The 14157-nt window shown below is 39.0% G+C and overlaps 1 protein-coding gene across 1 annotated transcript in view; it reads right to left on the bottom strand.

Moving 5' to 3' along the window:
- LOC123233236 (sulfotransferase 2A1-like) overlaps nucleotides 1-10839 on the bottom strand; it is a 37543-nt gene extending 26704 nt beyond the window's left edge. The window contains 2 exon segments of the mRNA XM_044659386.1: nucleotides 696-790; nucleotides 10729-10839. Coding sequence (XP_044515321.1) covers nucleotides 696-790; nucleotides 10729-10839 — 206 coding nt within the window.
- Between the last annotated feature and the right edge of the window lie 3318 nt (nucleotides 10840-14157).

The raw sequence follows: 14157 nt of genomic DNA, 5'->3' as shown, positions 1-14157 counted from the left end.
GGTAGCCTGAGTCAGTTAGTTTTCCAACTGCCAACTGACTCCTGTGTAAATGGAATTAGCTTGAGCCCATTCATAGTCAAAAATCTGCCCATCCTAGGCGTAGAAATGATGTAATCCTCACCTTCCCTAGTGGGGAGGGGAGACGAGTTACCCACATGTGACAATGAGTAACAAATCTAGAACAAGGGACTGCCCTTTGGGCAGTCCAAATCAATGTAGAGACTGCCATTTGTCCATTTGAATTAGAGGTGGACTCACAGGAAGTGACGAAGGACACTATCTCTTTAAGTATGTTACTCACTTCCTGTGGAGGCAGTTCCAGTTCGAACTCGATGCTGAAGGATCTCCTGAGACCACAGAACGCTTACACTCTGTATTGTCACGTGGGTAAGTTAGGCTGACTTCCTTGGTCTAGCTGGGCCGCTTCCAAACTCTGCCTATCTGGTTGCTGGTCCTTGTGGCTTACAGCTTCATTTATTTAGCTTTTAACCTTTTCTCTCTGTCTAGGCCTTTGGCCTGGACTAACCTCTCCCTTTTCTCTTTATTCTTATACTTTTACCTTCCTGATTGTAAATAAACTTGCCTCAACCCGATGATCACTTGGGTCTGATTTAATTACGGAATCAACCTGAATTGTTGATTCCTGGCAGCCACACTTTAAAAATATATCTACAATACCTAATTTTCTCTCTTACACTCCTGGAGGTTTTTTCCCTAGCGGAGTGCTGGTGTTTCTGTTTCCTGGAACACTGACATAACCCAGTGGCAGGTGAAGTAGGAGAACAGGTTTCTGGAATAAGTTTGTGGGGGAAATCAACAGAAAAGAGAAAGAGAGAGTCTGGTTTTCCTTTGTGTGGCTGCTGCGAGGGCCAAACCATTTTACCACCTGTTTAGGCCAAAAAGCCTAGCTAGGCCTGGAAGGGCTGGCAGTGGGCAGAGAGAGAGAATAACTGCACTGATTTAAAATTGAAAGAAATCTAAGGAGGCAGAGAATTTACTTATATATAACTGAGAGGTTTAGTAATTAGCATAACTTATTTAGTATAGGCCCCAGGTTTTTAGTGATAGTTTAAAGGAAGGTTGTAAGGAGGCTTGAATTCCTCCAGCAAGAAGCAAGTTCTCGCGAACTAGAAGTGAGTGGGTAAAAGTTTAGATCCCCTTTTAGACTAAGGAATCAATCCTAATCCTCAACCTTCATTACCTTTCTTACCTTTCCTCAAACCTTTTCCAATATTTATTAAATAGATAGTTTTTATATCTCTCTCCAGCAGTCATCCTTGCATAGTTTTAATTCAGTTACAAGGAACTTCAGTAGCCATTAGCTATTAGGCACCTGCCCAATCTATTACAAGCAATGAAAGATACTGTATCCAATCTCCCCTCCCCCCTTAACATTCTTATATTAACATTCCTGGCTGTTCCAATTTACAACATTCTTGTTTGCAACGTTATTAGTGACAGATTACATTTAACACAATTATTGGCAACATAATGATCCAGGACAATTCTGAGGCTTATGAAAAAGAAAACTATCCATGGTTCAGATCAGAATGCAGATGAATGTGATTCATTTATTTGGGTTTATGTTTTGGGATTTCAGTTTTATAAGATTACTCTAAAAAATGAACAATAAGGAAATGTGTTTTGCATGATAATACATGTGTTACCTAAATTAAATCACCTCCCAAAACTGAGAGGGAAAAGAGAAGGGAGGGAAGGAGATAAGTTTGATCATGTAACTTAGGAAAATTTATGTGGAAATTTGGTATAAAAATTTTTTTTTAAGTGAGAAGTGAATTTATTATACATCACAGCTTTTAATGCAGAAGTATCAGTCATGGGGCAGCTTGGTGTTGTAGTGGATAGAGCACCAGGCCTAGAGTCGGAAACACTCATCTTTGTGAATTCAAATGTGACTTCAGACAATCACTGTGTGACCCACGGTAAGTCACTTAACACTGCTTTCCTCAATTTCTTCACCTTTAAAATGATCTGGAGAAGGAAATGGAAAATGATTCTAGTATCTCTGAACAAGAAAACCTCAAATGGGTTCACAAAGAGTTGGAAGCAACTAAAAAATGATTGAAGTGAACTAATCATGATATCAGATAGTAAAACTATGCATGTTTAAAAGAAATAGAGAAGTTACATTTTGCTGAAAAACACAATAGATAATAAAATTATATCAATATTTGAGGTATACAAAATGGAGTAGCATTTAAATATATAAATATAAACTGAATTGTAATTTGAAACAGATAGCATAACTAATAGTTGGGGATATTTATACATCCATTTCAAACCTAGAGAAATCTAACAACAATAACAAAGCCAGAAGGAAGTTATGGATCTGACAGAATTTTAGAAAAGTTAAATATGATAGCACTCTGGCAATTATTGAAAGGGAATTCAAAAGAGTATATATCATTCTTTTATCACGGCACCCTTTTTTTTTAATGAGCCATTTTATTTTTTAAAATTTTAATATATTTTACTTTCCCCCCAATTACATGTAAAAGCAATTTTTAACATTCTTTTAAAAATTTGAGTCCTAAATTCTCTATCTCATTCTAGAGGTCTAGACATGTCCCAAAGTGGTACCTCTCCATATTGAAAATACCATGGGGCTCTTCTGGAAAACTGATGACATGTGAGGGAAAAATTTTGGAAAGAAAGACTGTGGAACACTCATTTTGTAGCTGGTTTTGATTGATCAGCTATGTTAGGGAAGCTCTTAGGCTGTGGAGGCATTCCCAAAGTCCTGCCAGTTTTAGTTATTTAAAAAAAAAGAATTCAGTCTCTCTTGGCATCTTATCATTATAGAAGCTTGAGTTTCACAGCAAGGAAAGACCTGGAAACAAGGAGTGACTTTTGGTGTGTTAAAAGCTGATTGGGAAACTGGGACCACACAAGGGAATACATACTGTGGGGCACACACACAGACTCAGCTAAGGAAAGGATGTAACAAATAAAACTAAATGAAACTCACAGGGGATTTGGGAAACAGGTAGGGAATGAGAGAGAATCAGTTCAGCTGGGGTAACAGACAGTTTAACTGAAATCCAAACTAGTCAGGGAAACAATAAGCTCTGTGGGTTCTTGATGGTTTGGAGGAGAGAACACCAGGAAATATAAAAAGTTAGTTTAATGTTTAAACAGGGCAGGTAATGAAGGGAAAAGGAGCCAACTGATACTTTCAAACTACTGGTAAAGACAAGGGCTTGAGGGTTGGGAATTACTACTCTAGTCTAAGACTTACAGCATACAGTCTGCACAAAGACTGGCTGGTCAAAGGGAAAAGGGTTTCTCACTAAGATGTCCTTTGACTGTTTCAGAGATGTATCAGCTTGGCTTAGGAACACAGGTAACTCAGCAAGGTAAATCCACTTGGTAAAGTCAGGGAGATGAATATTTCTCTATGTCCACCATACAAGATAATACTTCAATTTTCAACCTGAGCTTATTGACTTGCTAGATGAACTTGTAGATAGAGATAACCCACTTTCCCAGGCTCTTCCATCAGACAGTTTACTCCTCAAAGCCAACTGCCATTACACAGAGTCACTGAGAGAGAAAGTCCTTCCTCTGACCAGAGTTCCAAGATTAGAATTCTCAGGCCTTGCCTGTCAGGTCTGTCTGCTTTTGCTACTTAACCTAAAATCCTGCATTTCCCTATAACAGTTCCCCCTTTTCAGAAAGCCAAAATATTGTGTGGAACAGGTAGTCATTTTCAGGAGCCCAGCCCAGGAGTGGCTAGCTTATCTGGTAGTTATGTAGCATATAGACACAAACTTAGTGAAACCAGTACTATGTGGGAATTGATCTCACTCTCTCAAAGATTATATTCACCTAATTTCTTTCTCCTAACACGTCAGGGAGATAATTGTGGTTATCTCACCTCAGTCTCTGGAGGAGGAGGGAATTGGAGGCAAAATTTAAATCACCAGTGTTATTGCTCACTTAATCTTATCATCCCCATCCTCTTTATAAAGTGGAGTAGGGAAGGCAAAGGAGAGGAAAAAACACATAATATTGAAAACTTTTTATGCAATCAAAACCAATGTAATTACAATGAAAAAGGAAATATTTAACTGGGAAAAATCTTTACAGTATATATGTCTGATAACAGTTTCCTTGCCAAGATATGTAAGGAACTGATTCAAATATATAAGAAATAAGAGCCATTCCACAATTATCACATTGTTAATAATGATAGGACTTTCCATAATTTATCATTGGTCAAGGGATGTGAATAGGCAGTTTAAGAAGAAAAAAAATCCAACCTATTGACAATTCAAGTTGGGTTAAAGAAATGAGGGGTAGATGACTACCGGACTGTGTTTTACTTAAGTGAAACGTCTAGCATCTCTATAGTTAGCAACTTTCTTAGGTTAAACAGAAGCTTTGTGTGTGTATTATGTGAAAGGAGAGAAGAAATACTTTGTGGTTTCAATCTTAAGATTAAACATTTTCCCCTTCAAAATCCATAGTTTGTAGGAACAGAGCCAAGATGATGAAGAAAGTTTTAGGACCTCTCTGGTTTCTATCAAATTACCCTCCCAAAAGCTGTGATATAAATCCTTAAAACAAATTCTGGAGCACCATAACCCATAAAAAGACAAGGTGAAGTAATTTTTCAGCTGAAAACAACTTAGAAGGACAGCATGATGGTATACCCACGTGGAAATAGAGCACAGTACATCAGGGCATGCCCAATCATGGCAACAGACTTTGGATGCTGCAGAAGCAGCAGCAAAGACTTTCATAACATTCAGCCACAGATGGTAAAGGGGGTCAAACAATTACTCAGAAGGAGATTATAAGGGTCCCTTTGCTGTCTCTGGGTACAAGACTCTAAACAGTGATAAAGAGGATGGAGAATAATACACATTATCACAATGGGGCAATTTTTTTTTATGTCTCTCTAATTAAGGCCTCACTTCTCAAATACTGAAAAGCAATTTGGCAGCTGTAGAGAGCCATTGGAGAAACAGGGTCAAATTTAGGGCCTGTTATCTGGATTCCCTATGTGACCAATCCAGGCTGAGGCAGTCTTTGTGTTTGGTCCTGGTCACCTGAGCCCTGAAAAGCTCTGGTACCAGCAGGTAGGTTAATCCAAAAACAACTTGACCCCTCCAGGAGGCTATTAGGAATCATTTAGAGAAATAGAGTCTGTAATAGATATTTTATCTGGATCCCGTTACAAAATCATTGGCAAGTAAAACTGTGTGTATGATTTTTCTGCACTGCATGTCAGATGCAGATAGAATGGGCCATCTAAAGTAAAAATTTGAGGCTCCTCTTTTGACTCTTTTTCAGATCCACACCTTTTCTTAATAATATTATAAGTCCCATTGGAAAGCTTTAAACAAACCAGCAGTTACTGGGTTAACAATTCCTCTACAAGAAAATTAAGATCCATAAACTCTAAGAATATTCCTAAGTCAGCCAAGGTCAGAGCTAGACAGGACTTCTTCCATCCAGGTGCAGTCCTCCTGATAAAAAATACAAGACTCAATTCATTTATGATATCTATAGAATATATTTACAATTCTCAGAATTTGCTTGCTGATATCCAGGCTGTTAGAATTCGGCCTTGGACCCTGTTCTATCTTTACTTGGAAGCCTCCAAGGATTTTCTTTGTAACCCCTTCACAGCTGTGACTCTTTCTTTGTGTTCTTTGTTTGAAACCAGTATAAAAATAAACTCAAAAATCCATGATGTTGGATCAGCTATGATCTAAACAATTAGACTGCCTGTTCTCAGTTTCTGTTTCTTGTCTTTTCAATCCGACGCCATTAAATGCCACTCAGGACCCCTACCATATAGAGCTGGCTCTCTATAGGCAGCAACTAGAAATAGACCAATATCTTATACCACTGATCAAGATAAGATCAAAATAGATATATGACCTGGGTGTAAAGGAAGATATTATGAGCAAATTATAAGGATAGGGAATGTATTACCTATTAGACTTGGGTAATCAATGATATTATTCTATAGTTTAAAGCTTTTTGGGTATGAATTAATAGTAGAACAAATGTACTTTTGTCAGAGACCAAGGATCGAAACCTAAAAACCATAGAGACCATAGAAACAAAACTTAGTGAAGGGTTTCCCAAGAAACGAAACTTATGTTAGGAATAGAAACTTATCCAGCTTCATCCGGGATAGGCGTGGCGAGACCAATGGCCTGAAACCATTGGAAAATTCCTTACCCCAGCCCTAGAAGCATATAAACCCACTCCCTGCACACAATAAACGAGCCTTGTCACAATTAAGACTGATTTGTCTTTATTGCGCCTCGGTTTCCCTTCTCTCCCCCTATGGTTCTTCTAGGTGGCTGACTCACGGGTCTCTCGCGGTTGTATCCGGCTGGATCCGGATATCTGGCGCCCAACACGTGGCTTGACGAACGCAGCTTACCGGACGACTGAGAGGCATCCCGCGGCCGCGGACTTAAGCAGGGTAGAGGCTGAACAGACAGCCTTGAGGCAGGGTAAGTCGTCCCATCCCCCATAGGCAATCAGGCTGGAATTTGGAGTGAATACCCCAGAATGAGTGTGTGTGTGACTGGTATGACAAGGGTTTCGGTACTCTGATCGTTCCCTTGATCTGTTTATCCGTTTCCATACCTCCGCGAGGAGATTGGCGAGAACGTGGGGAAGTGATTGTTACGACAGCGTGAATGAAAAATGGGGAAAACACTCTCAAAGGAAGCCCTATATGTTAAGGAATTTAAAAATAGCCTCAGGGAGAGAAGCATTAGGGTAAAAAAGAAAAATTTGTTTAAGACCACCGGATCCTTTAGAGAGGACTTCGGGGAAAAGGGAATGGAGCCCTGAGCAAGCTCCCACCCCTACTCAAAATTAAGCATTAGGGCACTGGGCCCTTCTTAGAAGGACACCAGGAAAAGCATATTTTTCTCTAGGACTAAACGGCAAATTTAAAAGTGACCAGAAATTTTCCTCTCTGCCCCCCTTTTTAGAAGCGGCTGGCTACTTTGCTTCAGCTAGAAAAACCAGTTTTGTCATAGTTTTTTTCTTTTTCCCTTGGAAGGAGCCCAATTGGTAATGGCCACAGACAATGTAAAAAGTTTTAACAATTTTCACTTAGCTATATCAATCTTTCCAGCAATGTGGCATACCTGGAATTATTCAGGCAGGTATCAGAGTCCCACTTCACAGAAAAGTGAAGAAGCAAAAGTGTATTTATTTTAGGATACTTATTGAAGCATGAAGAAAGGTAATTAAGAAACAAAATTCATCATATGTCAGCCAGCTCCTTCTTAAGAATTAACCCTTTTCTGACTCATTCTTTTTCACAGAATTCTTTAGTCATGGAGATAGGAATTGTAACAATTGATCTTTTGCCAGGATGAAAAGAAAAATCTAGCTTATATAATTTATGTTTTATATTTGTCAGAGTGTGTGTGATATGCCCGGGAAATGTGTCCATGATCAGTCTGTGTGTTACATGTTGTTTGTCTGTGATCACAATGGGAGGGTTACAGGTTGGGAAAAATAAATCTCTCTCTCTCTTCTTCATTCATTCCGGAGGAATGGGGAAGACAGACAGAAGCGTTAGAGAAATTCAGAAAATAACATTGTAATTTCTGAATGTCTTTAACTCTAAGATAATTTAATTGGTTAAAAGAAATCTTATTCTCTGCTCTTATTAAGGCAAGAGTTAAACAAACTAATCTGTCAAACATTTCTCCTTCCATTTCTCACTGGCCATGAGAAAGGGAACATGGAAATCAAAAGACAGAAAAAGGGACAAATTTGATCCCATCACCAAATTCTATCAACAGGTTAAGTACTGAGACATATATCTAATGAAAATTACAAAAGATTCTAAAATGCAATCTAAGAAAAACTTATTGAGAGAGAAAGCAATGATTCTTAGTTGTGTACAGAAGTATAGAAGTGCAACTTAACTTTCCTAGCTAGCAAAAAATAAATAAAAACCATCAGTCTTGCTCAGTGCTTAACCCAGAGTGAAAAAGCTTCTTTAAACAACCATGAGTTCAACCTAACATTAATCAAACTGATGTTAGTGAAAAATTTAACTTAAAGATTATTAGAACAATGCAATTGGCTTACATTTCAAAATTAGATCCCTTTAGACAGAGACTGGTCCATGAGAAAATTATTTGTTGAGAGCGAATCATTCACGCCGCCCCAGTTCAGCAGGAAGTAGCTATGAGAAGCTAAAAATCGTCGCCCATTCTCCCCCAAACTCATGGACCTTTCTCTACCCATTAGAGTATATATTTGCTAAGGAACTGAATAGGTACTGATGGTATTGTGTAAATTCATTGACTACTAGTTAAAAATGGAATTTCTGTTAAATTTAAGAATGCACAAAACTTATATTGAAAAGCTATCTATTAGGATTTGCACTGTAGGAATGATCAGACTTACCAGAAATGCTTATCAAACTGAATTTAGGGAAAACATATGAACATGTAAAATTGTTACTCTAAGACCTGTACCATCATATTAAGTAATAGGTAAAAATATAATTAACATTAGGGTTTCAAATTTTGGTAATTCAAAAATAATATTTTTGCATTAGGAATCTAGTATATTATGAATATAAAAAATTTGGACAGCATTGTAATTTATTAGGATATAAAATTATTTTAAAAGCATGTGCAATGTATTAGAAGAAATTCATGATCTAAGGAATAACATGCAATTTGTTTAAAGAAAAAAATATTATTATGGGTAAGAATAAACATGTAGAATAGCTTCATGTGAACAGGCTCAGAGAGGTACAGTGACCAATCAAGTGTGACTTGCCAGCTTAGCTCTGTAAAGTGAAAAAATGAACAAGAAGCTAATAGCAACTTTATAACATCAATAATGATTGTGCAAAAATTCAGGTTTCCCTAATTCACCACAATTGGAGCATAAATTTAAAATAAAAAGGGAAACTGCAGATATTATAGAGAATAAAAGACAGTTAATACAAAGGAAATATGGTTTGGAAATTTATAAAGCAAATAACATATATTGTGACAACTTAAAATTAAGCCTTAAGATAAAAGGGAGATTTTACTCCACAATTAGAAGTATTTTTCATGTAAGAATTGATTTAAGGGTTGAGGATTGCTAATGATTTTTGATATGGTACAATGTAATTTATTTATTGTGGTAACAAAAAAAAAAAAAGTTGTAATGTTAGAGAACTTATTCCAGAATTTAACTTGGGATATTTCAAATGAGATGTTCTTTTAATGTATGTGCTATCAGAACTAGCAGCAAGTAATCATGATACAAAAGACATTTTTAAAGTGGTTAATCTATGCATGGGTTTTAATAATACAGGTTCTAAGAATTTGGTAATTTTCAAAAGATGGAGTTTCTAATGGATAAATAAATAATAGGTGTGAATTCTAGTGCAAAATAGACACAAAAAATGATGAATCAGAATAATCTTGATGGTATTTGATCAGCTATGTAGCAATGTTTTGAAGTAAAAGGAAACTAAACTGGAGATTCTATTATATTCTGTTTTAAAGAGAGGTTTGAAAGGAATAAGAGTAAATGCTTTGAAATTCATTTTGTTTATATACTGAAAGATTGCTAAAGGATTTAAAGTTATTTGTAAGTTATGGAGTTCAAACTAATATCTGTTTCAGGAGATAATACAGCCCTGTTTTATATTTACTATGAAGCTACTCAATCCAGCACTCCTGTTCCTTAATTCAGGTTTTGTGACTTAAGTGTGAGATGTTAATTATTACCAAAATATGTAAGAATAACTGAGTGATCAGTCTTGTAGGGATATGAGGAAATGTTTTCCCTGTTTGTTTTTTGTGACAAGTCCCATAATCAGCACATAAGGCAAATTATACAATTAAAGTTTCCATTTCCCCAAACAACCTATTAGGTAGATAATTGGAAATTATCAAATTGTTAGGGAACATGCTTTGAGAAGTAGATGAAGTTAGTGATAGATGACTTGTAGCTTGCAGCTTTAGTTTACCACAATTGAAGTATTAGATCTTGAGCTTGGAAATATAACCCAAAACTTTCTGGATTTCCTCCAGAATCTGGGAGATAAAGAAATTTATTTGTAAAATAATAATTCAAGTATTTATAGATGTCCTATTAATGTGAGCTTTGCAAAAGGATATTTTGTAACAGAAACATCACTTGTCAACTCTGCAAACAACTTAGGAATCAAACTTCCTAGAAGGATCAATTCTTATCCAAAAATGATTTCTGGAGATGAAGTATGTTGGCAAAGATACCCAAATGTTAAGGTTTAATATCAGTTTCTCTTGTACTAAATTTTCTTGTGTTACTCTTTTGCCTGAACCCCATCTAGGGATTAACCCCCGTGGCCTTCTCCCCGGCCACCTATGGCAAATAGACGTCACCCACGTCCCTTCTTTCGCTAAACTTTAGTATATCCATGTTTCCATCGACACGTTTGGCGGTTTTCTTTTTGCATCTGCACAATCTGGCGAAGCCACCAGGCATGTTATCAAGCATATGTTCCTTGCCATGTCCATGATGGGAAAGCCCCTCTCCCTCAAAACAGATAATGGCCCCGGCTATACCAGCCAGGCCTTCAAACAATTCTGTTCTCAGTTAGGCATAAAACATGTTACGGGCATCCCTTATAACCCACAAGGACAAGGCATTGTTGAACGAGCAAATCAAACCCTTAAGAACACCCTTTTTAAACTCAAGTCCCAAGAAATCCTTTACCCATTGTGTGGCAATCAGACCCTGCTTCTTGCACATGCCCTTTTGGTTCTTAACTTCCTCACACTGGATGCGGAAGGACGTTCCGCTGCTGATCGCCACTGGCATCCACATTCCACATCCAATCTGGCAAAAGTCCTTTGGCGTGACCCCCTAACTGGGCGTTGGCACGGTCCCGACCCCGTCCTCACTTGGGGTAAAGGCTCCGCTTGTGTTTTTGATTCTACTGAAAACAACGCCCGCTGGGTCCCGTCTCGACTGATCAAGATGATCAACACCCCCTGCTCTTCGCCTCCCCCTTGCCCTCCTCCTTAACCCCTCCTTTCCAGGGCCTGTCCCTGAGAACCTTCTCTCTGCTTTCTTTCAGGAATCGCGGGAGATGGCCCTGACAGCTCCTTTTGCCTTGGCTATCTCGCTGAACCCCAACACACTTCTAGGCCATCCTCCCGCTGCATCACATCCTCCCATCGCCTTACTCTACCCTCCCTCTTTCACCCTCCGCACATTTTCTCGAGGCCCCGAACAATACTTTTTGGGCCTGCAACACTGGACTCACCCCATGTATCGCCCTCCTGGTTTTTGATACCTCTTCTGAATTCTGTATTCTCGTTCAATTATGGCCCCGCATCTCTTACCGAGCGGATGACACTGCCCTGCCACTTCTCTCCCCGTCCCCTAGAATGCGTAGAGAGCCCTTTGTTACTCTAGCCATCCTCCTAGGAGTCGGTGGTCTCGCCGCGGGCATTGGCACCGGCACCACCGCCCTCCTAAAGGCCCAACATCTGGCCGCTCTCCATACAGCTATGACATCTGACTTAGAAGCATTGGAGAAGTCTGTCACGGCCTTGGAACAGTCCCTCACTTCTCTTTCAGAAGTGGTTCTGCAGAATAGGCGAGGTCTCGACCTCCTTTTTTTGAAAGAGGGCGGACTATGCGCAGCCCTGAAAGAAGAATGTTGTTTTTACGCTGACCATACCTGCATTGTAAGAGAATCTATGGCAAAATTACGAGAATGCCTTGCCCTAAGAAAAAGGGAGGCCAAGGCTCAGGTTTAACAATCTCCTAAAAGGTTCCCCTTGGCTTTCTACCCTGATCCCCACCATTTTAGCCCCCTTATTATCTTCCTTCTAGTTCTCACCTTTGGCCCTTGGGCTTTCCAACGTCTGACCGGATTTATTAAAATGAAAATTGACTCAGCCCTCACTAAGTACCCTATGGTCCAATACCATCACATAGAAATAACAGACACTGAACGGCCACACACCTTGCCTGACAGTGACCGTCTCCGTTTCACCGGCAGGGCGGTAACCCAATGACGGGATTAGCACAGGTCCTTGACCCTTGATGGCCAAGTAACTCCCCCTGTGTAGCCTAAGACAGGGGCCGTCGCTGCGGTCCTGGCAAAATCGCCTCTTTAAAAGAAAAGAAAGGGGGAATTGTCAGAGACCAAGGATCGAAACCTAAAAACCATAGAGACCATAGAAACAAAACTTAGTGAAGGGTTTCCCAAGAAACGAAACTTATGTTAGGAATAGAAACTTATCCAGCTTCATCCGGGATAGGCGTGGCGAGACCAATGGCCTGAAACCATTGGAAAATTCCTTACCCCAGCCCTAGAAGCATATAAACCCACTCCCTGCACACAATAAACGAGCCTTGTCACAATTAAGACTGATTTGTCTTTATTGCGCCTCGGTTTCCCTTCTCTCCCCCTATGGTTCTTCTAGGTGGCTGACTCACGGGTCTCTCGCGGTTGTATCCGGCTGGATCCGGATATACTTTATTTATTTATTTTTTAAACCCTTAACTTCTGTGTATTGACTTATAGGTGGAAGAGTGGTAAGGGTAGGCAATGGGGGTCAAGTGACTTGCCCAGGGTCACACAGCTGGGAAGTGTCTGAGGCTGGATTTGAACCTAGGACCTCCCATCTCTAGGCCTGGCTCTCAATCCACTGAGCTACCCAGCTGCCCCCTTTATTTTTTTTAAATTTTGTTTCTTAGAAAAATTTTACATGGTTACATGATTCATGTTCTTACTTTCCCCTTCAGCCTCCACCCCTCCCCCCAGCCAACATGCATTTCCACTGGTTTTAACATGTGTCATTGATAAAGACCTATTTCCATATTATTGATAGTTGCATTGGGTTGGTTGTTTCGAGTCTACAACCCCAATCATGTCTGCATCAACTCATGTGTTTAAGCAGTTGTTTTTTTTTTCTGTGTTTCCATTCCTGTAGTTCTTCCTCTGAATGTGGGTAGCAGACTTATTCCATAAATCTTTCAGAATTGTCCTGAGTCATTGCATTGCTGCTAGTACAGAAGTCCATTACATTTGATTTTACCACAGTGTATCAGTCTCTGTGTACAATGTTCTTCTTGCTCTGCTCCTTTCACTCTGCATCAATTCCTGTAGGTCATTCCAGTTCACATGGAATTCCTCCAGTTTATTATTCCTTTGAGCACAGTAGTATTCCATCACCAGCATATACCACAATTTATTCAGCCATTCCACAATTGAAGGGCATACCTTCGTTTTCCAGTTTATTGCCACCACAAAAAGTGCGGCTATAAATATTTTTGTACAAGTCTGTTTATCTATGATCTCTTTGGGGTACACACCCAGCAATGGTATGGTTGGATTGAAGGGCAGGCAGTCTTTTAGCGCTCTTTGGGCATAGTTCCAAATTGCCATCCAGAATTATTGGATCAGTTCACAGCTCCACCAGCAATGCATTAATGTCCCAATTTTGCCACATCCCCTCCAATATTTATTACTCTCCCCTGCTATCATTTTAGCCAATCTACTAGGTGTGAGGTGATACCTCAGAGTTGTTTTGATTTGCATTTCTCTAATTATTAGAGATTTAGAACATTTTCTAATGTGCTTATTGATAATTTTGATTTCTTTATCTGAAAATTGCCCATTCATGTCCCTTGCCCATTTATCAATTGGGGAATGGCTTGATTTTTTATACACTTGATTTAACTCCTTGTATATTTGAGTAATTAGACCCCTGTCAGAGTTTTTTGTTATAAAGATGATACTTGGAAAGGCCCAGACTAGAGGTATCATTCCAAAAGATTGAAATTAAAGAAAAAAAATTAAGTCATCACAAAAAGAAAAAGCAGAAAGAAAATTTCATCCCACAGATTCCCCTCTTGTGAGGAGAGACTAGAAAGATCTTCTCCTCACACACGGCCAGGGGACAGTGAGACAGAGTAGAGAGAAGGTAAGAGACATATGATAGAAGCCTGTAGGTATCTTAATAAGGAAAATACACCCTTTTAGGAAAAAAGCAGTTTAAAGTAGAGTGAATTACAAAAAATGTATTATTGAGGGTACAATGGAGCATTGATGTGGACTAAAAAAAATTGAACTTGCTAAATGAGAAGAAAAAAGGAGTTACAAATAAGCTCCTGAATCTCAGGTAG

The sequence above is a fragment of the Gracilinanus agilis genome, chromosome 2 (assembly GCF_016433145.1).
Source record: "Gracilinanus agilis isolate LMUSP501 chromosome 2, AgileGrace, whole genome shotgun sequence".
In the NCBI taxonomy this organism is placed as follows: domain Eukaryota; kingdom Metazoa; phylum Chordata; class Mammalia; order Didelphimorphia; family Didelphidae; genus Gracilinanus; species Gracilinanus agilis.
The sequence above is the reverse complement of the archived record's forward strand: the minus strand, read 5'-3'. Positions and strand labels throughout refer to the sequence as shown.